The 24,343-nt window shown below is 50.5% G+C and overlaps 1 protein-coding gene across 12 annotated transcripts in view; it reads left to right on the top strand.

Moving 5' to 3' along the window:
- The window catches only part of SHANK2 (SH3 and multiple ankyrin repeat domains 2), a 510,304-nt gene extending 499,605 nt beyond the window's left edge, over nucleotides 1-10,699 (top strand). For all 12 annotated transcript variants that reach the window (XM_072758681.1, XM_072758678.1, XM_072758674.1 and 9 more), the window contains one exon: nucleotides 6,694-10,699. In XM_072758681.1, the coding sequence (XP_072614782.1) occupies nucleotides 6,694-7,270 (577 nt within the window). In that variant the 3' untranslated portion in view covers nucleotides 7,271-10,699. The remainder of the gene's footprint in view (nucleotides 1-6,693) is intronic.
- Nucleotides 10,700-24,343: the final 13,644 nt, after the last annotated feature.

Below are 24,343 nucleotides of genomic sequence, written 5' to 3'. Positions count from 1 at the left end.
GACCTGCACTCAGGGGTCCTCCTAAGAAGCAAAGACGTTTTTCTAGGGAGGCTGAAAAGCGACCACGTGCACAAATCCCATCTCCACAGAAATGGATTCCATTGCCTGAGAGAGGATGGAGTTTTGGAGCTCACCCTTTTGGGGCTACCTGCCCCTTAGCAACTGAGGTGAGACCCTTCACTTCTTGCTAGAGCCCAGGGTGGGTTGAGGCCCTAGCTCTTCCAGGAACATGAGATTTGACCTGAGCCACGCAGCTCATGTCTGTTCCCCAAAACCAGAGAGGATACAGGATCTGGAGATATCTTGATTACAAATATGCTGGCGAAAACACGATCAAGTAGCTTTCCTTAGTACCAAGGTTGGAGGCGCCTCCTCAGCCCGATTTGCAAACACCCTACTAAGGATGGAGCAACCAGGCAGTTCTGGAGAAACTGTTCCTTCCAAGGCCCAGCCTGATTTTTCCAGGAAGTAACCTCATCTTTGAAGAGAGTGTTGACCTGGACCAATGTGAAGGAAGCTGTGGTTTGAGAGAATCTGCAAGCAGTGTGCAAAGCCCCAGCCCTTCCCAGGAAGCTCAGTCCCTAGACGGCTGGCCACTCTCCCCTCGGGCAGAGGCGAGAGCATTGCCAATGGCAGCAAGGATATGCTTTCCCTGTGCATCCTTTTTCCTTTTCAAGGTGCTTTGGTGGTGTACGACCCACGAGGATTTCCTGGCGTTGGAAGGCTCCACTGGAGTGGTAGTCTCCCCATTCTGGAGCATTTGGTGTTTTGCTTGAAGTCACATGGCCAAGTGCAGGCTCCCCCAGGGCAGAGCTGGGAAGCTGACGGCATACTCCATCCCACTCAGGCCTCCTGAGTCCATTGGCCAGGACTCCCTGAGCTGCTGTTTTGTAGGAGCCCAGTGGCAGGCCTGTGGGTGGACAGTAGTGGGATATACACCCGCAGTGACCTGGGCCCTTGGAAGCTAGGCAGCAGACACAGAGTTACAGATGACCTCTCCTGCGCTAGGCGCCATAGAGGACTGGGAGCCTCGGGACTCATCCCAAACCGGAAGCCATTCCAAGTATTCCCCCTGGGGGAGCTGCACTCTCAAGAGGAAAAATGGGCAAAAAGTAAAGAAACACAACCCAAAGCACTTGTACCAAGTGCTACAAAGGAACGGGAGTGTATTCACAAGTCTGAGTGAGCACAGGCAGGAAGGAGCTGATGGTCCTTAAGGATGTGACCTTTGAGTGACCTGAAATAGGAATAGGAGCCAGCTGTGTGAAAACCAAGGAGCGGAGCATCCCAGGCACAGGGGACAGCGGGCACAAAGCCTGGAGGCCAGAAAGTACTTTCAGTGCCAAGGAAACAGAGGCCCACTGAGGGAGGGCTGGCGGCCTTGGGGGAAAGCAGGACTGCATGTGTCCTGAGTGACAGTGGCCATCCCAGGTTTAGCATGACCTGACCTCCATGTCATGGCTACCAGCCACCCAACCAGGGAGGTAGCTCTCACTATGGCACAGGTGCCCTTCACTGGCTGTGGTAGGTCCACATGCGAGGCCAGGGGGCCAGCGCTCTGCAGACAAAGGGCCTTGGGAACCCAGAATGGCAGCTTCGTTTGCCTGACTTCCGATAACCTAGACATCTTTTTCAAAGCAAAACAGACATGCTGCTCTCTGTGGCCACAGAGAGTCAGTCTTGTGTGTCCCAGAGTGGTGGTGAGCGGGGGGGGGGGGGGGGGGGGGCAGGTAGCAAGCAGATGTAAGCTTATGAGGGGGTCCCCCTTTGGCTTCTGTCCAGAGGGTGTGGCATCAGCTGGATCCCAAGGCCCCCTGAGGTCACCCAGCTCTTCTCAGCGGGTCCAGGGGGTAAAATGGGTCTGGCCTCCACCTCCCCAAGGCACAAACTTGCTCCAAGGAAGAAAGCCATCCTCCCGAGGCCCCACACTGCTGGTCCCCTGCACCTGCCCTGGCCTGACCACTGCCTCCAGCTTCTCACCAGCTCTGCAGTATTATCCTGAGAGCCTCCTGGCTTTAAAATAAATCAATTTGGGTTGCTAAAAAATTACCTCCACCCAGCTGGTCCCAGAGCATGGACTTCAAAACCAACTCAGTAATAGAAGCTGCCAAACAGCATGTCTGTAACCTCATCCGTCACAGTGGGGGGTTTCCCAGCCCCTGGCTGAAATGGGAAGGGGATGTCAGTGAATGGAAGTGTAGGTAATTGGGTGAGTGCTAAGCACAGGGGATGTGAAATTTGCTCTTGGTGTGTTTTCTCATAGACTGTATTTGAGGAGGGTTATTCCAGTCCAGCCAGCCTTTCCCTGTGCTCACCCAACAGCCAATCGCAAGTGTGGTTCTTAGGTTCTCACTTCCTGGTCTGGACATTAAGATGGGTTGGCAGGAGCACATCAGGGGGTGAATGATGCTCCCTGAAAACGGGGCACCTTCCTGACCTGCTTGGATGTGCACATTCTGGCAGGAGGACCTGGGTTCCTGATGGATGACCCAAGGTCCCCACCTACACACCCAGTTATTTAATATGCTGGTTGGGCCATGAACTAAACAGTATCCACCCACCATCCAGACAACAATGATATTGCACACTGGCTGGGGGCCCGAGGCGGCCATGAGGACTGGGTATCAGAGACACAGACACACCAGCCATTGGAGCCAGGGAGACACACAGCACTTGGGCCTGGGGCAGGCGTGGGAATGACATGGCTCCCTTCCCACCTCCCCTGGCCCAGGGCCACTTCATTACAGCACTCCGGAAATAAGTGCCACATCCACATGAGACAGGTTCCTCACGAGAAGCCTCTGGTAACTGAAATGCAGAAGTGTGACCGGGCACACTGGGACAGTCTGGTGCCAAACAGGTCCAGAGCCGCTGCCCCAGCTCATGAGCAGAACAACAGACACACCTACTGGCGTCACTGAGCAGCCTCTGGCCCACATTCAGTGATTGTCCAAGAGCCAGATGGAATCTGTAAACACACTGAAAAAAAGCCCCTTGAATCTGCCTTCCCCCACCCTGGGTAACTGGTTCTGGCTAATGAAATAACAGCGCATCTCTGAGAGTGTCAGTTAGCTCTCAATTCTTGTTTTAATTCTGTTTCCATATGGATTTGATTTAAAAGGCAGCATAGAGAGCACTGATCCAAGAGAGGGTGTGTGCGCGTGCATGTGTCTGTGTTCTAAATCAGGGCGACAGATTCCTGCGTGTTCAACCCGGGAACCCAGTGGTTGCTTAGCAACACAAGGATCTCTGCAACCAGGAGGATCCAGTGAATAATGTCAGCGTGATGAACCTCGAGTAATCAAGCTGCTGAGGAGGGCAGGATGGGCCGGCCCAGGGAGGGCCTTTTGCTCTGTTTCTCAGCCTCTCTGGGTTACTCTTTTCCACAGCGACTTTCCGCCAGCCCCAAGCACACAGCTGGATGTGGCATTCCCCCATTATGAGCTGACGGGCTCCAGTCTCATGGCACAGACTTGAAGCAGGGCACAGGTACCCATGGGGTGCCTCCCCCCACCAGGAATGTTGACTGAGACTTGCCACATTGCAGAAGACAAAGAACAGCTCAGGAGCCCTCGTCAGGGTCCCAGCAATGAGCTGGTCCTTGGAGGACATCAGGCTCAGGCTCATGTCACTGATTCTGCTGTCCTCTTTCTTAGCAGGCTTTCCCTGGATAGTTTCCTTTCTTTATATTCGTACTATCCCAAGCCAGAGGAGGCAGGGTCGTGAATTTCCCATTCTAAATATGAAATATGAAACCGAGGCCCATATTCAGCTTCTGTTCTTCAGTCCAGCTAAGTGGACTGCCCACTCTGCCTGTCTCCTCGGCCAAAAAGGGAACAGCACCAGTAGATTCTCAGCTGACGTCTGTACCGCTGCTTTCACTTCATCCATCAACAAAAGCTGCTTTTTTAATTTTAATTAATTTTGCAGTGTTATCTCAAGCCATTCCGTTCTGTCATTTTCATGTGCTCTCGTGATGGGTGTTCACAGAAGAGGGTCATGCTGAACAAAAGTAAGTGCCACCTGCAAAAATGCCTTGATCTCTGCTGTGTGCTGCCCCTCCCCACTGCCCTCCTTCTGTTTGGAGAGCCTTTTCTTTGTTTCTGACAATAAACACAGCTGCCTGCAAGGCTTTCCTTAAAAAAACAAAACAAACAAACAAAAAAAAACAGCTACCTGGGAACCGTTGGGATGTTTACAGTGGGAGCACAGAGCTGACAGCCCAGGCCTGGGGGGGATCTCCTCCCCGACGGTACTGCCATGGCAGGTCCCCCCAGAGCAGGGGCTGGGCACTGTCGCTGGGCAGTGTCACCTCCAGACTGTGACCTCAAGGCAGCACTGAGCAAAAATCTCGTCTCTTCCCCAAGGGTCCTTCCTGGGTCCTAATTAACAACTCAGATCCCCTCCGGATGGAGTGGCTTGGTGCCTACTCAGGATCTTAGTTCAACCACCTGAGCCTAATTGTTGTATCAAAGCAGAACAAATGAGTCTACCCACCGCTGGGGGGCAGGCTCAGAGAGGACATGGGCCAGGGCCACCTTCAAAGACCTCCCACGGCACTCCCTGCCAGCGTTCACTTCAGCCCAAGCTGGAACTCGAGTGGGTCTTTCAATCCTACGTGAGCAGCAGAACTTGGCAGGTCTCTCCTTAAATCCTTGCTGTGTCCACCCCTCTCTCTCAGGAACCTGGATCTAGACACCGAGGTGCTGGCTCCCTCTCCCTACATGCGGATGTTCTGATTTTGAGTAACTGAGCCTGGCAGTAATGGAGGGGCTGCCTTTACCTGCAGTAGAGCCAGTACACCAGTAACCAGCACCCACAGCCCCTGGAGGTTCCTGGCCCAGGTCTCCTGTTTATACCAGATCTCATCTGGGGCATCCAGCCCCTCAGGGAGCCACATGGGAAAACTCTGGGGGTGGCTGGCCCTGGCCCCGTGTGCATCCACCTGCCCCTGGGAGTGAGGCAGGATCAAAACTTGAGTCCACCCAGGTTCTTCTCCATTGCTGCTTCAGCATTCCATCCTCGAAGCAGCAGAGACTACCATCAGGTTAGGAAGTGTCACAAGCCTGGAGACACCTAGAGAGCTGATTGGTTTCACCCAAATATCTATCAGTGGCAGAGAAAATAGCAGCAAAGAAAAGCTAGGGCAGAGAATGGGCAGATTGGCCTCATGCCCAGTTCACCCCTCCATTTGCAGAGGCCCCTCCATCCCTGTCCTCCGTTTTCATCGCCACCATGTCAGCAACCATGCGGCTTCTCATGTGCACACGCTACCCCCAATTCTGACCACTTGGGAGGGAGAGGAGCCCATCTCCCATATTTAGACATGGAGGCTCATAGGCTTAAATGTGCCTACACTGGTGTTTGGCCAAGCCAGGGTTCATACATCTCAAGTCCAAATCCTGAGGAAGAATCCATGGTAGGAGGGATCCTTACAGAAGGGGGTGGGCGGTCGATCCACAGTCATGTGAATGAGTCCAAAAGGCAAGACTCACCTACTCTTGCTACCTCCCCAGTTGGATGTAGCTTTGTCAGGGTGGTAGCATGGATGTGCCTTCAGTTTGGGGACAGCAGAGGACAGGCATGGCTTGTCCTCCGCTGTCCTCCTCCATGTGTGGCTGGAAAGCCCACTGTGAGCCTTGGCCAGAACCAGTGAGGGGGCCATACCTAAGAAGGCCACGTGCAGGTGAACACAAAGACCAGACTCAGATGCAGGCCTCCACTTGAGTCATCTGGACGTCTCCTCGGGACCAGTAAAGGCCGAACCTCAGAGACTCAAGTGTACTCCACTCCAACCCCTCGGCCAGAGCAAGGAGGACACAGGGTACTCTGAGACTCCCCTGGCCACTTGGGAGAATGGGGTTCCTTTCAGATTTCTGCTTTTTGGTAAGGATCGTATATACCATTAGTGAGTTTCCCACACTGCCTTCCTGTGGGGCTGAAAACACATGATCGTACCCACTCCACTCCACTCCACAATAAAATGGTCCCATCGACACTGGACAAAGTCGAAGCAGCCCTGTTTTAGCCCTCTGGATCAGTACAGACTGCACTTGGCAAATTACTCCTTGTTCTCAGGGTCCATGGATGGTTTCTTCAAACCCTGCGTGCCCCCAAATAGGCGTGGGGCTTCCCACTCACTGCAGCAGGGCCAGCCTGCAAGGGGCCCTTCGCGGCACTTGTCCCTTGAAGCCAAAAAGCCGAAGGCCTGACAGGCAGTGAAGAGGGAGGGTCTCTCCCCAAGAGCACTCTTCCTTCTACGTGCCGAAATGGAGGCAAAAGATGTCTTTTCTTATCGGTGACGTATCACCAGACACATCCCACCGAGGGAGCAAGACCCCGTTCAGGCCCCATCCTCATGTCTTCGGGTGAGCCCTTAAAAGCATCTTCCTAGCCGCGCTGGTCTGGGCCTCCCTGTTCACACGGCGCAGGTGCAGGTGTACCCACCCGGCAGCCACCGCCGCGTGGGGCCAGGTGAGTGGGCAGCCTTGGTGTGCTGTGGTGTCTTCTCAGAACTCTGCTTCCTAGTTCTTTCCTCCCTGCCCTGGCCCTGGCATGGCAAGTCATCTGCTCACTGCCAGCGCGGCTGCCATCAAGAGTGTCTCCCACACCCCACCCCCTTGGCAGTCTATGTCCTGCTGACCCACACAGCGACCCAGCTTGTGATGCTTATCTCTGTTGTTGCCATTTCAGAAGTCCAGAGGTCATGAGCACCGTCTCAGGTACGCGGAGCACGACGGTCACCTTCACGGTTCGTCCGGGGACCTCACAGCCCATCACTCTGCAGAGCCGGCCCACAGACTTTGAGAGTAGGACCTCAGGAACAAGACGTGCCCCGAGCCCGGTGGTGTCGCCAACAGAGATGAACAAAGAGATCCTGCCTGCCCCCCTCTCCGCTGCTGCTGCTGCCGCCGCTCCTTCTCCCACTCTCTCAGAGGTCTTTAGCCTTCCAAGCCAGCCCCCATCTGGGGACCTGTTTGGCTTGAACCCGGCGGGACGCAGCAGGTCACCGTCCCCCTCGATACTGCAACAGCCAATCTCAAATAAGCCTTTTACGACTAAGCCTGTGCACCTGTGGACTAAACCAGATGTGGCAGATTGGCTGGAAAGTCTAAACTTGGGTGAGCATAAAGAGACCTTCATGGACAATGAGATTGATGGCAGTCACCTACCAAACCTTCAGAAGGAAGACCTAATAGATCTTGGGGTGACTCGGGTCGGGCACAGGATGAACATAGAAAGGGCTTTGAAACAGCTGCTGGACAGATAAGGGTGGCTGCTCTTTACCTTTACAGACTTCTTGTTATAAGTAGAGATGGGCTTCTACTGAAATATTTGTGCGGCCAAGCACGGTCTGTGAGCACCAACCCCATTCCACGGGTTTGTCTCCTGGTACCCAAAGAGATGCCGAGTGTGTCCAGGTGTGGCTGAGCGAAGGCCTTGCAACTCCCCCTCTCCACGTGGGCTTCACAGGCTGTTTCTGTGCAGCAGGGGACACGGGGAGGGAGTCCTGCCACCACGGAGAGAGAGGCGCAGCTTGCCTCCCAGCATGCAGGTGACCTCACTTTGCCAGGTCCCAGGGACGCCCCCGTCGACTGAGCACGGGACCCTTGCTCTTGCAGGCAGACACCAGTGTACTCTAGATACCTCCTGAGACCTCCCTCCTCTGCTTTCTGGGCAGCTCTCACCACCCCAGGCCCACCTCAGTCTGTGGCCTCCGGGAGGGCACTCAATGCTCACTTGCTCCTTTCTTTCCTCTACTTTGCTTGCGGTAAGACACCTCAGACCTGTTTGTCCAGTGCCCCTTCTTGGGCCCGAAAGGTAGAGAATCTTTCTTTTCCTCTGGATTCTTTACCCCATCTCCTCCTGCGATGTGCATCCGTGGTTCTTTGGCCATGAAGTTCTTGGCAGTGGTGGGGAGTCTGAATGGGATCGTGCCCAGCTTTGCTTAGCTTTCTTTCTTTCTTTCTGCAAATCTATTAGCATAATTCCAGAGTGGCCAAACAGATGTCACATGGAGTTAGTCAAAGCACAAAGTCACGATTCCAAGGAGGAGGGGAGACCTGGCCATGGGAACCAGCCAGTGTGCAGCTGCCCAGGTCCAAAGTCTCCTCCAGGGGAAAAGCATTTAGTCATCTGCCAGGAGTGTCTCCAGGACGGTGAGAAGGGGATTCTCTGCCTTTCGCATTTTTTTTTTAATTGAAAGTGTTGTATTCTGCAAAAATCAGAGCAGGTGAGCGTCCACTTTAACACGAGGGTGGGACACAAGGTCATTGGTGGGCATATGCTGCTGCCAGGGAGACAGCATCTTCCCCGGGAGCCAGCAGGTGCTGTGACGTCAGTTCTGAGCCCGGCCAAGGCTAAGCATCTCTGCTGAGACAGCCCCTCTGCTCTCTGAGGCCAAGGAGATGGTACTTGGGGGCTTTCCCCCTTTGTCTCCAACTGTCCGGGCACCCCCACCAGTTTATCTTACAAGGACAACAGGTTTCTTGAGAACCCAGTGGGTATGGCGTCTAGGCCGGACCCAGGGTTGAGAACACAAGGTGGGCCACAGGGTGAGGGTAGAGGCAGACAAACGAAGAAAGACAGGGAGGTTTCCCGGGCTGCACCAGGCCCCTCTCACAAGGCTTTCTCGAGCCTGCCCGATCTCCTCCTCCCTGGAGTCCCCTCCCCTGTAACAATACCTCCAGTTTCCAAGGGAGGTTGCCACCTGCACAGGGGCCACCGGACACCCAGCCAGGCTTCCAGCACATTCGCCCACACTTGGAAGAAATTCGAACAGCAGGTTTTGGCTTTTCTTATGATTTCAGAACTAGCTTAGCCCATCTCTAATTATAAAAACATGATTTTTTTTTTCCTTTCTTTTCTTTACGCTCACAATCAAGTGTCTGATTAGGTCTGGAACAGCTCTAGAATGAACACATAAAATTTAGCAATTTAAAATCTCTTTCTTTACTGCAAGTTTAAATAGTTGTACAGATAGTTTATAAGCACAATATTTTAAGAAAAAAAAGTGGCTGGTCTACTAGGCAGCCTTTGTGCCACTTCAGTGCTAGAAAGTTAAAGAAAAAAAACTTTTGTGATTTAATAATACTATTTCTGTGGAATTATAAAAGTATGACCTTTTTAAATCAACCTTATTTGGATGCATCTGAACCAGCAGAGCTGTGTTATATTTTCTATCTTTGCTAGAACTTCGTCATCGAAGGACAATTATTTCTTCAAAAGTGGTTACAATTCACAATGCAGCAGTTTCTCCAAAAACAAACACACACCACACACACACATGCGCGCACACAATTTTTCCAACCACAATGCCCCTGAATTGGAAACTGAGTTTTGGACCTTCCTCTGTTCTGAACCCTTCTGCAGGGCAATCTGTATCTGAATGCCCCGATCTGACTTGAAATCAATTGAACATGAAGGCGCTTCTGTCCCGCCCACCTTCTGTCTCTCCGTCGTGGGGTGCGCCAGGACGCTACAGGTGGCCTGCTGAGGCCACCTGCGAGTGTTCAGAAAACATAAAGGTGGTGGTTGGGCCACTGTCTTCCATTTGGTGATATTGGCAAAATTCAGTCAGTGCACTGCTTCACCCTGGCTCTTCCCTCCTCTGTCTACTGTTGGCATTTACCTCCATGCTCAGTGCCAGGCGACACACCAGAACGAGAGAGGACAGGAAGGGAAGGCGCTGCTAGGTTGCCACCTGGTGGCTTGAGGTTCACTGGACTTTGGCTGCCACTCCCTTTCTTAGAGAGACTTCGACCCATGGGCAACTAACCAGAAGCAAGCAGACTGCAAGAAACAAAAGAGCTGGGCAGTCATTTATTTTTGCCTTGTCTTATTCTAAAAAAAAAATCACAGGACCCCGCAGAACCTGCACTGAGTAACCCATGTGGCCAAGGTGAATCCATCTCTAGCCCTATTCGATGGTTTTGCTACAGAAAGCAATAGTTCCTCACTGAAATCGCCGCCCACTGTTCTCCCCCTGCCCCTTGGACACGTTAGGACCAGGCCCTATTCCATGACCTCTTCAATGGTGGGACACAAGTCAAACTGCTCATATAAGAATCATGTTAATACTATTCTGGGTTTTAAGATCAACTTTTGTTATCTACTGTAATTTAAATAAATTGCATTTACATGCCTAGTCTCTGTAACATTGTGTATACAAAACCAAAATCTCTCAAGATGTAAATTATGTATACCTGCCAAGACACCTGCTCCAGGGTGTCTGTGCACATTTTAAGTTAATTCATATAATATAAAATGACTCAATGTGACTGTTGATTTGCTGAACTTTACATATCACAAAGTGGATTATTTGTGGTACTTTAGTTAGTAAAATGGTGATTTTATTTTATTTTTTTCTGAGTTACTGAACAAGCAAGCATTACCCAGGTGATCTGGCAATGACTTTGTGTGTGTGGGCCACAAATATTGATTTTTCCCATTAACGAATTTTTTTTTGTTTTTTTTAGAAACTAATTATGTTTCACACTATGGTTTGTGTAACTTGTGTTCGCATTATCTGTGTTGCTGTTACTTTTGTGCTTTTATTCCTTTTAAACTTTATTTTAAAAAAAAAAAACAAAACAAAACAAAAAACAAGCTCCTGTAATTTGCACTTCCTCCCAATCCTTCAATCTCTTGTATGGCAACCAAAATTACTGTAAGAGAAATAAATATACGATTGCACTAAGGTTGTGGCTCTGATTGCACACAGTGAAAGCTGTCTGGGTGAACCAGGAGTTGCCAACTTGCAATCTAGCATAGGCTCTTTGAACATCATCGCCACTGTTCCTCCGTAAGATTGACCAGGTGCCATGTTTCTTCAAAGAGTAAGAGCCGTCCCTTCACGGAGCTAATCTGCCTGGGCTCCATCCCCTGACAGTACCCTCACGGCACAGACGGAGACACACAGGATCTCAGAGCCATGTGCGTGTTGGCGGGCACATCTGTAAGCTCTGCTTAGAAGCCCAGCTGAGGCCTGGCCTTCCTTTGGTCGGGGACGGAAGTGGGGGGTGGCGCCGAGGGGGTCCCCCGCGCCCCCACCTGCTCATCTTCTTCCCTCCAGGCCGTGGGGTTGCAGAACCAGGTGGCCTCTCTGGTTAACGTGAAGCCAGCCATGTTTCAGCGGTAAGCAAGCAGGCACTGACGCTTGGGGCAAGAGAATTTGTGTCTTTTGGCGAAGAACGGAGCTGGGAAGACATGGGCTGTCCCTTTGTCTGTAGGGAAGTATGTTTTAAACACTGAACCTCATCTTTGGCCTCATCAATGAATACCTGGTGTCTTTAGTTCCTGGACAGTTTCTTCTATGTTGGCACATTCTCCATTTGAACGGCAGCCACTATGTTTCTATGTTTATGAAAAATTTGAATCCTCTTATCTTTCGCAGTTCACCCTCCATTAAGCCTTCCACTTCACTGTCTGGTGGTTTCTCCCACACCTTAACCACCCCCTTCACCTCCAATGGTTTCTTCCAAACCTCTTTTAGGTAAATGTATCAGTTTGTCTTAAGGGAAAAAAAAATTGGAAGACTTTTTTTACTTGTACTTTGAGGCATTTTACCAACCAGGGCACTGGAGTGTCTGTGCTTGTAGCTCTCCGCGTTCACTCCGAGAAGGTGGAAATCCCACAGCGCCTGGGGAGCAGAGCCGAAGCTGCATCAGGGCAGCCATGCTCCATGGGGACTCAGGTCATTTCCAACCTGTCCCTCCGATGCCAGCAGGCCTGACCGCTTCAGTTTCCAATCCGCGCTGTATCAGTGATTTTCTTTCTTTACTGTTCCTGTTTAACATGTCTCTGCATTTCAGTCTTTACCGTTCTGTGTTCAAAATTACAACAATCACTGTCCATTGCTTCTACTCGGGAACTCTGTTTATAGCAATTCTGAAACTTAATATGAGCCTTCAAATAAATACAGAAATGAGAAAAAAAAGGAAAAAAATAAAGTGTGTGCCTTGGGTGTTTTGAACCTGATCTGCATAAAACCATATTGTATTCAAATGCTGTATATTAAATGAAAGGATAAATATATCTTCACTGTATTAATGTAGCTGATAAAATAGTTCTAGTGCCTTGTTTTCTGAACTCAGAAGCCCATATCAATGCACAACGTAAAGTAAAAACCAATTCGAGAACTGAAATGTTGAGAAGACGTAGACATGATTCTGGAGCCTTCATCCTAAGACTGTGGAATATACACAGTCATTTAAATTAAAAAATAAAAAGAAAATTGAAATAAGATCGTGTTATCAGTTAATTTTCCATTAAAAGTGCTCTCTGCTCTATCACTTTCAGTATTTTCACTTCTTAACACACAAGAGCATGTATGAGAGTCCCCATGGAAGAGAAAGGCGTCCTGGCAGGAGTCCTGGGCTCCGACCCGCCTTCCCCGGTGGCGTGTCACCCCGGCGGCACTTTGTTGGCTGCTTATCGAAGTTAGCAGTATTGATTGTTTTCAGATTTTGTTAAAAATTAACAAAATATTTGTTGATAGTGACAGGCCACTCATCACAGAACTACTTCTAATGTTCACAAGCAAAAGAATTGGCAGTACATGGTCTGTTTTTCTTTAAAAAAAAATGACGTAGGAAGTACACGAATTCTGGTCTAATGGCACTACACTCGAGGGCCTGTCATCCTAGAAGTTGTCTGGGTGTAGTGAGAGTGTCGGGAGCCGCCGCCCTGCCTGTGGGGCTATAGTCCTCATTGCCAGAGTGCGTGGAGGGTGGCTCAGCCAGGTCAGAGGCAGGTACATACCACGTGCTGTGCCCACCGCCATGTCTTTGGGCTCTCCGCCAAACACGTGTCTCAAGGGAGCAAGGACCTCCACAGGCTGTGCCTGTTTATCTCATGAAACTAACATCAGTGCTGCTCTTTACCAGGCCAAAGTCAAATGGAGATCCAAATTTATTCATTTTAGGCCACAAATGTAGTCTGAGAATCTGAAAGAGGTGGTTTGGGAGAGATGGGGTTTCTTAGGGATTCCCGTTCCACATGCTGCTGCTGCCTCCACCAGAAGCATGTATGTATCCCACGTCAAAGGGGTGTGCCACAGCCATCAGGCAAGGTGGACAGACAGGCAAGCCCTGGGCCCCATAGGAGATGAGGGTCAGAGAAATCTCAGGTTGGCCTTCAGGGCAGCCAGGTGAGCAGGTCTGGGTGTGAAGACAGCTGATCTCAGCTGCATCTGGCGGCAGCATACCTGTTCTGTGTTCTAGCCATCAAGCCTTCCTGCCTACTCATAGTCTTTCTTGCCAAGGGGCTTACACAGACTTAAATGTGTTCTTCAAATCCCAGGGCCCAGAGAAGAGGAGAACAGAGCCTTTGAACTGCCAGAGAAGTGACCACAGCACAAGGCAGAGCTCAGTTTATTTCCAAGTATGGTCCCAAGAGGTAGGCACAGGCTGGAAATAATAGTAAATCTCCTGGGTGCACTCTGCACCAGGCACCATCCAGAGTGCTGCACCCATTGGGTGTCCAGCAGCCAATAGGCCCATTTTACAGATGAGGAAACAAAGTCTTGCCAAGGTCCATGGTGAGGTAAGGACAGAACCAGGATTTGCTATAGAACCTCCATGACTAAGTCCAACTCTAAGAAAAAGAACCCCCATCATGGGATCCCTGGGTGGCGCAGCGGTTTGGCGCCTGCCTTTGGCCCAGGGCGCGATCCTGGAGACCCGGGATCGAATCCCACATCAGGCTCCTGGTGCATGGAGCCTGCTTCTCCCTCCGCCTGTGTCTCTGCCTCTCTCTCTCTCTCTCTCTCTCTCTCTCTGTGACTATCATAAATAAATTTAAAAAAAAAAAAATCAAGAACCCCCATCAGGCACCCTGAGAATTCTGGCCGTGTCAGGGTCTACCACGGATGACATGGACAAACTCCTTTCTGCTCCTACAAAGTCATTTGTGCAGGGCCAGGGGTCCAGGAGGGTGGGCAAGATGGGGGTTCCTTCCTATTCAATCACCTCAGGGATGTGAAAAAAAGGAGATTTGATTCTGCTTATGTCACTGCCCTCGACTAAGATTGGGGAAGCCAGGACCTCGGAATCACAAGCTTTCTCAAAGACTTGATATTTGTAAAAGCCCACAGCTTGGAGATGTGTGACATGTGGCATCTGCTTTAATTATCTCAAGAACCCATGAGGCCAGTGAGGAAAAAGATGACCATCTCTTCTACTTGTAAGGAAACGGATGCTCTCAGCCACAGTCTACAGGCAGGTGGGATGATTCATCCTGAAGACTGACAGTCCTATCAAGGGAGCAGAGCTGCCCTGGGTCCCGTCCTTCCCAGGCCCTCCCCCCGCAACTCTTCCTCCCTAGGCCCTGAGCCACCCAGCATCCTCCAAACATGTTCCTTTGTGGCCTACAGCCACGAGAGCCTGTTTCTGTTGCTTACAACCACAGACTGCTTGCAGATACAGCTCCCATCCTGATGCCAGGGAGCTCTCTTCCACACCCCATGGCCTCCCTCCGCCAGTTAGAAGTGGGGCAGCCCCTTCCTCCCCTTTCACCATCACCCTCACTGGCAGAGGAGAAAGGCCAAGCGAATGACAGACAAGGAGTCAGTCACATGGCTACGGAATGAGTTTGAAAATGAGTCCGACAGGCCCACACGGCTTTGAAGCTTTACATAAAGCCAACGGCGCGGAGCAGCAGCTTCCTCCCTTGGTCTTGGAGCCTGCCATCTGGGCAAGCTAAAAATAAAGGCTCCGTTTTGAAGCAAGAGTTTATACATGTGACTACAAAGGTCCTGGTAAAGACATCAAGGCTCTAGGGGAACAGCATGGCCTGAAACCTTTAGCGCCTGCAGGATGGCCAAGAAAGCCCAGCCCCCACCTCCCCCACCGGCCCGGGGCCAGCGTCTCCTGGCAGCAGCCAGGAGGGAGAGCAGAAGGTGTGATGGCTCTCTCTGGCTGGGAGGGAGGGAAGCCATGAGAAGAGGGGGCTGCATATAGCATGAAGTGCAGGCTGCCATGTACTCACAGCAGTGACAGAGAAACAGCCACGTGGACCCCGACTCTGCCGTCCAGTCCCGGGCCCACGGCCTCCAGGCCACCTGACACCAGCCCAGCTGCTCCGCCAGGCTCCCAGAGCAGGGCCTCCTCTCTGCTGGATCCTGGATCCTCCTGGCAGCTGGAATACTCTTCCCCGGGTCTGCACAGCTTCCTGGACCACCAGACTCGGAGAAAGGCTCGTGCCAATCCCACACCGGCGCCACTGTCACCACCTCCGGCGGGCCTGTCGATGCGCTTGCTGCTCCCCCTCCGCCGGCGGCCACACGCCCCCCGCTGCAGGCGATGCCCCAGGAGGGCGGCGACCGCCCTGTCCCAGCGGCCACTGCTGCCCCAGGCAGCTGCGCCCCAGCCTGCAGCTCCGACCTCGTGCGGAAGACCCACTTCCCGCGGGCCCCCAGGGACTACCGGCGGGCCTGCCCCTGCGCGGCCGCACCCACCATGACCTCTGACCCCCGCCCCGCCCCGCGACGCGAGACAGCCGCGCTCTCTAGGGCACCTCGCTCCGGGGGGCGGGGGCGCTGCGGGAGAAGCAAGGGGAGCCGTGCGGGGCGGCGGGGGGCCGGGCGGCCGGGCGGGGAGCAGGGGCTCAGCCGCGGGCCTGCCAAGCTCCCAGCACGGGGGTCTGGGGCGCCTACCTCAGCTCCGGCTTCTGGAGGGGGCAGCTGCGCCGGCCCGGGGCGCCTCTGCCACAACTCGGGCGGGCCGAGGGCACACACACGGCACGAGGGGGGGCGCACCTGCTCAGCCCTCACCCCGGACCAGGGGGACACCGAGCCGCCTCCCGCCCACCGCCCCGCAGCGCCGCTTCAGCCGCAAGGGACACTGGGCCCGGAAGTCACGTGCCCCGCCAGTCACGTGCTTTGCATGGGCCAATCGAGACTGGCAGAGGCACCGCTGAGCACGTGCCCACGAGGACCAACCAGGATTGGCAAAGGAAGGGGATCGTGATTGGCCCAGCCGGAGGAGGGACGACTTTCGGCCAATCCCAGGGGCCAGGAGGCGGGCTGTGGACGAGGCGCCCCGCCCACGGGGGCGGGGACTGTGCTGGCACTGACTGGGAGGCTCAGGGCGATGCTGTGCAGGTGGGAGCATCTTCACCCCTGTCCCTGCAAGCAGATCAGTAATAATAAAACACAACATTTGGCTGCAAATGACAGAAACTTGCATTAAAAGTGGCTTATACCAAAAGTGCTTCATTCTTTCCATAGGACACAAAAATGTGAGCTCCACGAGGGCAGAAATCTTATGTCTTTTTCACTGCCCAATGTGGACAGCAGGATGTTCCCAATAAGGGTGTGTTGGAGGCATGGGCAGTCCTTGGTGATCCCTGGATCTGGTCAGACAGCTCAACATGGTCAAGTCAGATTGAGTGAGCCTCTCCCTCTAACTTCGCAGCCTCACAACAACAAAAGGCGCTGCCACTCTACACATCACATTCCATCCCAAGTCAGGAAGAAGAGGGGAAGACCATGTCAACTGTATCTGCTCCCCGCTACCAGGGGAGCCAGTGCTTTCCCAGAAGTGTCTCCCACATGTCATCTAAAGCCATCCCCGGAAGCCAGGCAGATGGGGAAAGGGAGTACTCAGCATGGCACAGTGCTGCCAGGAACAGAGCTGTCTTAAAAAGCAGAAGACTGAATGGAGAATGTGTGGACAGGTGCTAGATGGGGTTGCAAGAGTGGCCGGGTAGGTTTTCCTCACTGAGCATTTGAAAGTATGAAATCCAGGGGCGCCTGGCTGGCTCAGTTGGTTAAGCATCTAAGTCTTGATCTCAGCTCAGTTCTTGATCTCAGGGTCATGAGTTCGAGCCCGGCATTGGGCTGCACACTGGGCCTGGAACCTACAGAAAGAAGAAAGAGAGAAAAGAAAGAAAGGAAAGAAAGGAAAGAAAGAAAGAAAGAAAGAAAGAAAGAAAGAAAGAAAGAAAGAAAAGAGAGAAGAAAAGAAAGAAAACAGCCCAATGGCATTAAACACATTGGCAACACCGTATGGCCATCAGCACTGTCCAGTTCCATCCTGCCAAAGAGAAAGCCTCTGCCTGTTGATCCCCTTGGCCCCAGGGTCACTGGCCCCAGGCAACCGGGAATCTTTCTGTCTCTGGATTTGCCTTTTCTGGACATTTCATGTAAATGGAATCACATAATATGTAGTCTTTGGGGTCTGGTTTCTCCCACTGAGCATGATTTTTTCCAAGGGTCATCCATGGTGTCGCGTGTGACACGGCTTCATACCTCTTTTGGCTAAAGAGTATTCCATCGGAGGGATAGACTGCACTCAGGTCTTTCCCCTTCGTCAGTTGATGGACATGTGGGTTGTCTCCACCTTCTGGCTGTTGTGAATAGTGCTGCTGTGAACATGCATGTGCGTTTATTTTCTGTTCTTTAGGGGCCTATGTGCTGGAAGTGGAATTGCTTGGTCGTGTGGTCACTCCAGGTTGAACCTGTTGAGGAACTGCCAGACTGTTTCCTGCAAAGGTCAAACCACTTCCATTCCCACCGGCAGTGGGTGAGGGCTCCTCCCTGGAGACTTCTGAGGCCGTACCTCATGGAGGCTGAGCTCCATCTCAGGCTTCCAGATACAGCCCAGGCCCCAGGAACAGGTTGGGCCACAAAGACTCTGCATTTCCAGCAAGCACCAGGCACTGCTGGGGGAGACCGATCTGCGGCTCCCAGGGAGTATCTGTGAGCATAAGATTACCAGGCCTCCTCCCAGGCATCCGGTTTCAGTAGGAAGTGTCAAAATTCAGAGAGATTTTACTCTATGAATACTTCTTTGAGGGAAAAACAAACTGTTCTCAAACAGGGAGATTTCAAATTTGAAAGTTGTAGGAAGCTCAGGGGCAGGTCGTTACAGGATAGCTTATAACACAAGAATGGCTCCTAGGAGGGGGGTTTCCAGATGGCAGGGAATTGGTTAAATATGGGTATCTTACACCAGTTGGGGAAGACAACTTAGGTTTCATTTATGATTATCAGAGGCATTCGTAATAAATAACCTGCTTTCTTATTCCTGAGATGAGGTATAGATTAAGTTTGGTTCACATAAGGTTAACTGGCTCTGTCTGCTCTGGCTCTTTGTATTTTAAACAAGAGGAAGCTCCAGAATCTGGGTGGTTGATGTTCTCCTTGGGTGGGCCTTAAGGGAAGTGTGAGAAACTGCCCTTTGCATCTGCTACCCACATTCAACCGGGGGCAGTGAGAGATGTTGGTGCAGAAGCTGCAGCTCTCTGGAGTCTAGCCTGCTGCACAGGTGACCTCTGTAGGATGGGGAGTTTGTACACCTGCTATCTGGAATTGCCAGCACCTGGACTATCCATGGCTCCATTGTCTACAATGTACACAGAGGAGGCTCTAAGGTGGTGGTTCTCAAGATCTGGTCCCTGGACATGCAGCAGCAGGGTCACCTGGGACCTGGATAGAAATGCAAATCCTTGCCCCTCCCCCATCTGCAGAATCAGAAGCTCTGGAGCAGGGCCCAGCAACCCCGGTTAACAAGCCCTTCAGGTGACCCCCGTGCCTGCTAGAGTTTGAGAGCCCCTTCTCCAAAGCAACCCTTGCAACATAAACCTCCTGCCCCAAACCCTCCAATGATGCAACACCAGGGGACTGCTGATGCTCTGCCATGTCCCATGTGGCTGTGTGGCACTGTGTGTGTAACATGCCCCACTCTCCCAAGGGCCGTGGGCCTTGGGTCGCCGAGATCTGCATGGGGACACCTCTGAGAACAGCTCATCTAGCAGTGAATGCCCGGGAGGGCACCATGGGTCTGAGGCCATTTCTGTCCTGTACCAAGGAACTGGGCAGACTTTCCCTGGATGACCTCCCCTGGGAACCAGCCACCCAGGCCCCCCTGCAGCAACCACCAGACCAAGAACCACACAACCTCTGGGCTCTTCAGTATCCTCATCTGAAATACAGTTTGACAATCCCTTGGCCCTAAGACTCATGGGGGCAAATGAGGTCTCCCATGGGAATGGCTTGCCCAAGCCAAAGGGAATAAATGATATAGGCTGTGTTATCTTTTTAATCAAGCGGTAAAAATACATATGGTATGAAATTCAAAAAGTCGTTAGGAGAAAGCATCTCTCCCTTCTCCACTGGCTCCCTAGACCCCGGGGTACCTCCCCAAGGCTTATGCCTATTAAGGAATCCTTGTGATTCTTTCCTGGCCTGGTGCGTACATCTGCGAGCATATGCGTATGAATCATTTTTAAAACCTAAAATAGCTCACTCTACACACTGCTCTGTACTAGTCTTGCTCTTTTTAAAATTATTAAGCATGGGGCACTTGGGCGGCTCAGTGGTTGAACATCTGCCTTCTGCTCAGGTCGTGATCTCAGGGTCCCAGGATTGAGTCCCGCATCGGGCTCCCTGCATGAGCCTGCTTCTCCCTCTGCCTATGTCTCTGCCTCTCTCTCTCTGTCACTCATGAATAAATAAAAATCTTTTTAAAAAAGTTCTTAAGTATGCCAGGCACATTGAAAGGATAGGGAATAATGAACACCCATATCTACCACCCAGCCTGACAACAGCAAACATTGCAGAGAGGCTTGAAGCCTCTCATCCCCTCCTGATTGTGCCTCCTTCCCTCTACCTCAGAGGTAACCACAACCCTGAACTTGGTGTTGATCGTCTCTATGCATGTTGTCATGTTTATCACTTATGTGTGTGTCCATAAACAATATGTAGTAGTAACACGCATTTTTATCTAAGATTTATTGATTTATTTTAGAGAGAGAGAGAACAAGCATGAGTGGGAGGGTCAGAGAGAAGGAGAGAGAATCCCAAGCAGACTCCGAGCTGTGAGCAGAGCCCAATGTGGGCCTCGAGTTCGTGACCCCGAGATCACAACCTAGGCCAAAACCAAGAGTCGGATGCTCAAGCGACGGTACCACCCCACCCAGGTGCCCCTCTTACGTACATTTTAAAAGCTTGTAGAAATGATCTCTACATCATGCACAATCAATTAGCAATCCTTCTCATAAAGAGAACAGTGCCTGGCACCTAGCCACAACTCACTTAAGCTGTGGCCGCCATCATCATCGATATTATAATTATTGGCAATCATGAATCCTGCAGCTGGCTTACTCAATATGACTTTTGAGACTCATTAAACATGACAGATGTAGCTCTAAATCATTCATGTTCACAGTGGAATACATTTCATTACATGAATATATTGAATTTGATTTATCCATTCATCTGTTGATCTTTAGATATTTTTTTTTCTTTGCTATGAAAACAAAGTTTTCCAACATCATGCTAAGTGAAATAATCCTGTCACAAATTACCACCTATCGTGTGATTCCGCTTCCATGAAATGTCTGGAAAAGGCAGATCCACAGACAAAGATAGCAGATGAGTAGGAGCAGGGGTAGGGGAGGGGACTGGGGGGTGAGGCATGGGGTTGTTTTTCAGGTGATGAAAACTTTCCGGAATTAGACAGTGGTGGTATTTCCATAACTCTGTGAATACACTCAGAGCCGTTAAACAGTACACTAGGTAGGTGAATTATATGGTAAGCAAACTATGTCTCAATAAATCTTTTCAAGAAAAAAAATGCTTTTCTAAATGTAATGTGGGATCCTACATTGGATCTTAGAACAGAAAAAGGACATTCAAGGAAAAAGTTTAAAATACAAAGTCTGAAAAAAAGTCTGTCATTTAGTTAATGGTGCTGTCTCAACATTAATTTCTTAGTTTGAATAAGTGGATGGACCATGGTTGAGTAAGAGGTTAATTGTGAGGGAAATTGGTAGGGAGTACATAAGAAGTGCCCCACATTAAATTTACAACTTTTCTCTAAATATAAAATTATTCCAAAATGAAGTGTATTTTAAACAGACACCTGGGTGGCTCAGTGGTAGAGCGTCTGCCTTTGGCTCAGGTCGTGATCCTGGGATGGAGTCCTGCATTGGGCTCCCCACAGGGAGCCTGCTTCTCCCTCTGCCAGTGTTTCTGCCTCTCTCATGAGTAAATAAATAAAATGTTAAAAAAAAAAAAAAGACTCTCCCTGCCCCTCCCTCTGTGCCTCCTCCCACCAAATATCCATAAATATTTTTTTTAAATAACCAAAAATGAACCCAAACAAGCAGCACTGCTGTGAATATACCCAGTGCTCATGTGGGAGCATCTCTCAGGTGCTCCCTGAGGACTGGACTTGCTGGCATCTCCAAACTACTGGAAATCACCAACCCACTGCACCCAGGAGAGACACTCTGTCAGTGCACATGCGTATTGGTGACGGTTCCCCAAGGTGGCTGCTCTTTCTCAGCTGCCCAGCGCCTCAGCACAGATGTTCCACTCTCACCAGCCCTGCGGACAGGCCTGCAGGGTGTCTCCTTCATGCACAGGAGCACATACAGCCAGGATTCTGTGGGGGCAGAGAGGGTGTCATACATTTCCCTAGGTCCTGGAAGGGCCTGACTGCTGCCCCCTCACAGAGGGTACAGGGTCTGCCCCTCAGCAGAGCAGCATATTCTAGGAGGAGCCCATTCCTGTCCTTTGCCGGATTCAAGTAAGAAACTTCAAAGTCCCCGGCTACATGTTGCTTCAGCAGCAGTAAACATTGATTATCTCCTACTGTTTCTGCAGGCCAGGAACTTGGGAGCAGCTTAGTGAGGTGGTTGTGGTTCAGCAGCTCTTGTGACGCTTCAGCTGGGGTGTTGACCGAGATTTTCTGGGGACAGAGGATTCGTTTCCAAGGTGATGCACTCCCGTGGCTGTGGGCAGGAGGCCTTAGCTCTTTGCCACCCTGACCTCTCCAGAGGGCTATCTGAGCTTCACAACGTCCTATCGTTCCATGGGGAGGGGCTGCACAGGGGCCACCCTGGTGGCTGGCTGTGACAGCATCATTGCAGTTTATGGATGAAGGTAGGACCAGAAGATACACGTAGTCAATACTCTTAAAAAGGGGTAAAGAGTACCTACAAAAAATCCCACAGGTAACACCCCACCTAATGGGGAAGGATTGAGCGCTTTCCTTCAAAGACCGTGAACAAGGATGTCTCCTGTCACCACTCTCGACACAGTGCTGGACCTCTAGCCGAGGCAATACGGCCAGAAAAGGCAAATAGATTGGAAAGAAGAGAGAAAATGCTCTCATCTTGCAGGTGATAGGACTGTCAACAAAGAAAATCCCAAGGAATCTAAAAACAAAACAAAACAAAAAAAAACAACACCTTTCTAGAATTTATAAGGTAACTCAGCAAGGTTACAAGATACAGGATAAACATACAAAAATCCATTGAACTTCTGCAGACTAGCAATGGATGTGTGTATGCTGAAAACAGAAATACAGTTCATAGCTGCCAAAAATAGATGAAATACTTAGATGTAGATCTGATAAAATACATAAGATCTACATACTAAAAACCACAAAATGCTAATGCAATAAGTGAAAGAAGATGTAAATAAATGGATGGAAATACCATGTTTCTGTACTGGAAGTCTCTCTACATGGCAGATGACACGTAAGTGTAATATAATTCCCATCAAAATCCCAGCAAGACTTTTCATAGCTATAAACAAGATTATTCTAAATTTATATGGAAAAGCAAAGAACTATAATAGCTAAGGCAATTTTGAAAAGAAGAATAAAGGAAGAGAAATCAGTCTACCCAATTTCAAGACTCACTTGCGTAGCTGCAGTCATCAAGACTGTGTGGTGGAACGATAAATAGACCAATGGAACAGAGTAGAGAACCTGGCATCAACTCTAATCCCACATTCTCACCAGATGAAAAATAAAATTTAAACAAATACTAAGTAATACTGCATTTTCTTCGTTTTTCAGTAAATTAAATGAGGCTTTTTTTTATTTGCAAGTACACAGGGCAAAAGGTAACAATAACCCAGAAATACAAAGGGTTAAATTCTAAAACTTTAGTTTTATTTATGACATTTATCTTCAAGGACTTTGGTGCTATGGAGTATCATGCTGACATACCAGATACTGAAATGATCCTTCCAGAAAACAGATGGGATCACTTCAGAGCTTAAAAGTCTTCCATAATTCCGTGTGTACTCAGAATAAAGTCCAATCCTCTTAATTGGCCTATAAAGCCCTTTAAAGGCCCTGCCCTGCCTGAGTCACTAGCTCTGGTGTCTATCCTTACGCACCTGCCCCTGAGCTTTCAGCAACATCAAGGCTCCTGCTTGCACACCGTCAGCCGGGCGGCTCCTGCTCAGAACGGCGTGCCTCCCCTGGCTGTCTTGTACTTGTCCAAGACTCAGCCCAAGCCTCACCTCGTCCCAGAATCTGTCCCTGACTCTGCCCTGCTGCCTTCCTCTGGTTGCCCGTGGTACCCCTGCCTTTCATATGGTATCAAGATTGTCCCTACACCCACAAACTGCAGGATTGGGACCCTCTCCTGTTCTTCAAACCGTTTATCATTTTAGTGTACAACCCAACAACATTCCATGCCTTCACGATGTCCTACAACCACCACCTGTATCTAATGCTGGAATACTCACTGACACGATGAATCAGTTGGAAACTGTACTTAGAGCAGACACTAGAAATAACAATGGCTTAGATAGGATAAGTGTCTGTCTCTGCCTCATTAAAAAAAAACAAACAAACAAATGCTGAAGCACAGAAGACTAGCATGTCAGCTCCTTGACGTTGTCACAAACCCAGGCTCTATCTTGCTGTTCCACTATCCTCAGAAGGTGCCATCACAAAGTGCCTCATATTCCAAAAGAGCTGGAAATCCTCCACGATGGAGTTTCGCTTCCAACCCAGTCACACAGCCACAGCTGGGCTGCAACTCTGAGGACAACTGAGGTCACTAACTGGGAGGTAGGGAAAGACGACCAGTAGCCTCTGCACACTCAGCCGTCCCCTTCTGAGTGGTCCTCTCCACATGTTTGTGCCTGAACATGCAGTGAGACAGGGGCGCCATCCGCGACAGCAAAACCAGCGTCTATCCATGGGGCTCAACTCATCGTCACACTTCCAAGTGAAATTTTGCACAGAGGACACAAAAAGGATGTGATAAAGATGGACAAAATCCATCTTTTAGAAGGTTGCAAAAGGCAAAGCACTATACGAACCTCTGTGTATAAAGAAGACTGATGTGTCATATGCTTGTACGTAGAGACATTTTTCCTTAAAAGCCCCATAAATCATAGGCAAAGTCACCGTCAGGGACTGGAGGGGAGGACACAAGAGTAGAGGTTTCCTTCTTCACGGTGGGCCTTGTGGCGTCGTCTGCATTGTTTTCGATGTGAACTTAATGCTTTTGTAATACAAGGTATGTAAGTCAAACATAGTAACAGTCAAATACTGCAAAGGCCTGGCATTTGGGTGCAGGCCTTTTA

The sequence above is a fragment of the Vulpes vulpes genome, chromosome 5 (assembly GCF_048418805.1).
Source record: "Vulpes vulpes isolate BD-2025 chromosome 5, VulVul3, whole genome shotgun sequence".
In the NCBI taxonomy this organism is placed as follows: Eukaryota; Metazoa; Chordata; class Mammalia; order Carnivora; family Canidae; genus Vulpes; species Vulpes vulpes.
This window is presented reverse-complemented; position numbering and strand designations above follow the sequence as displayed.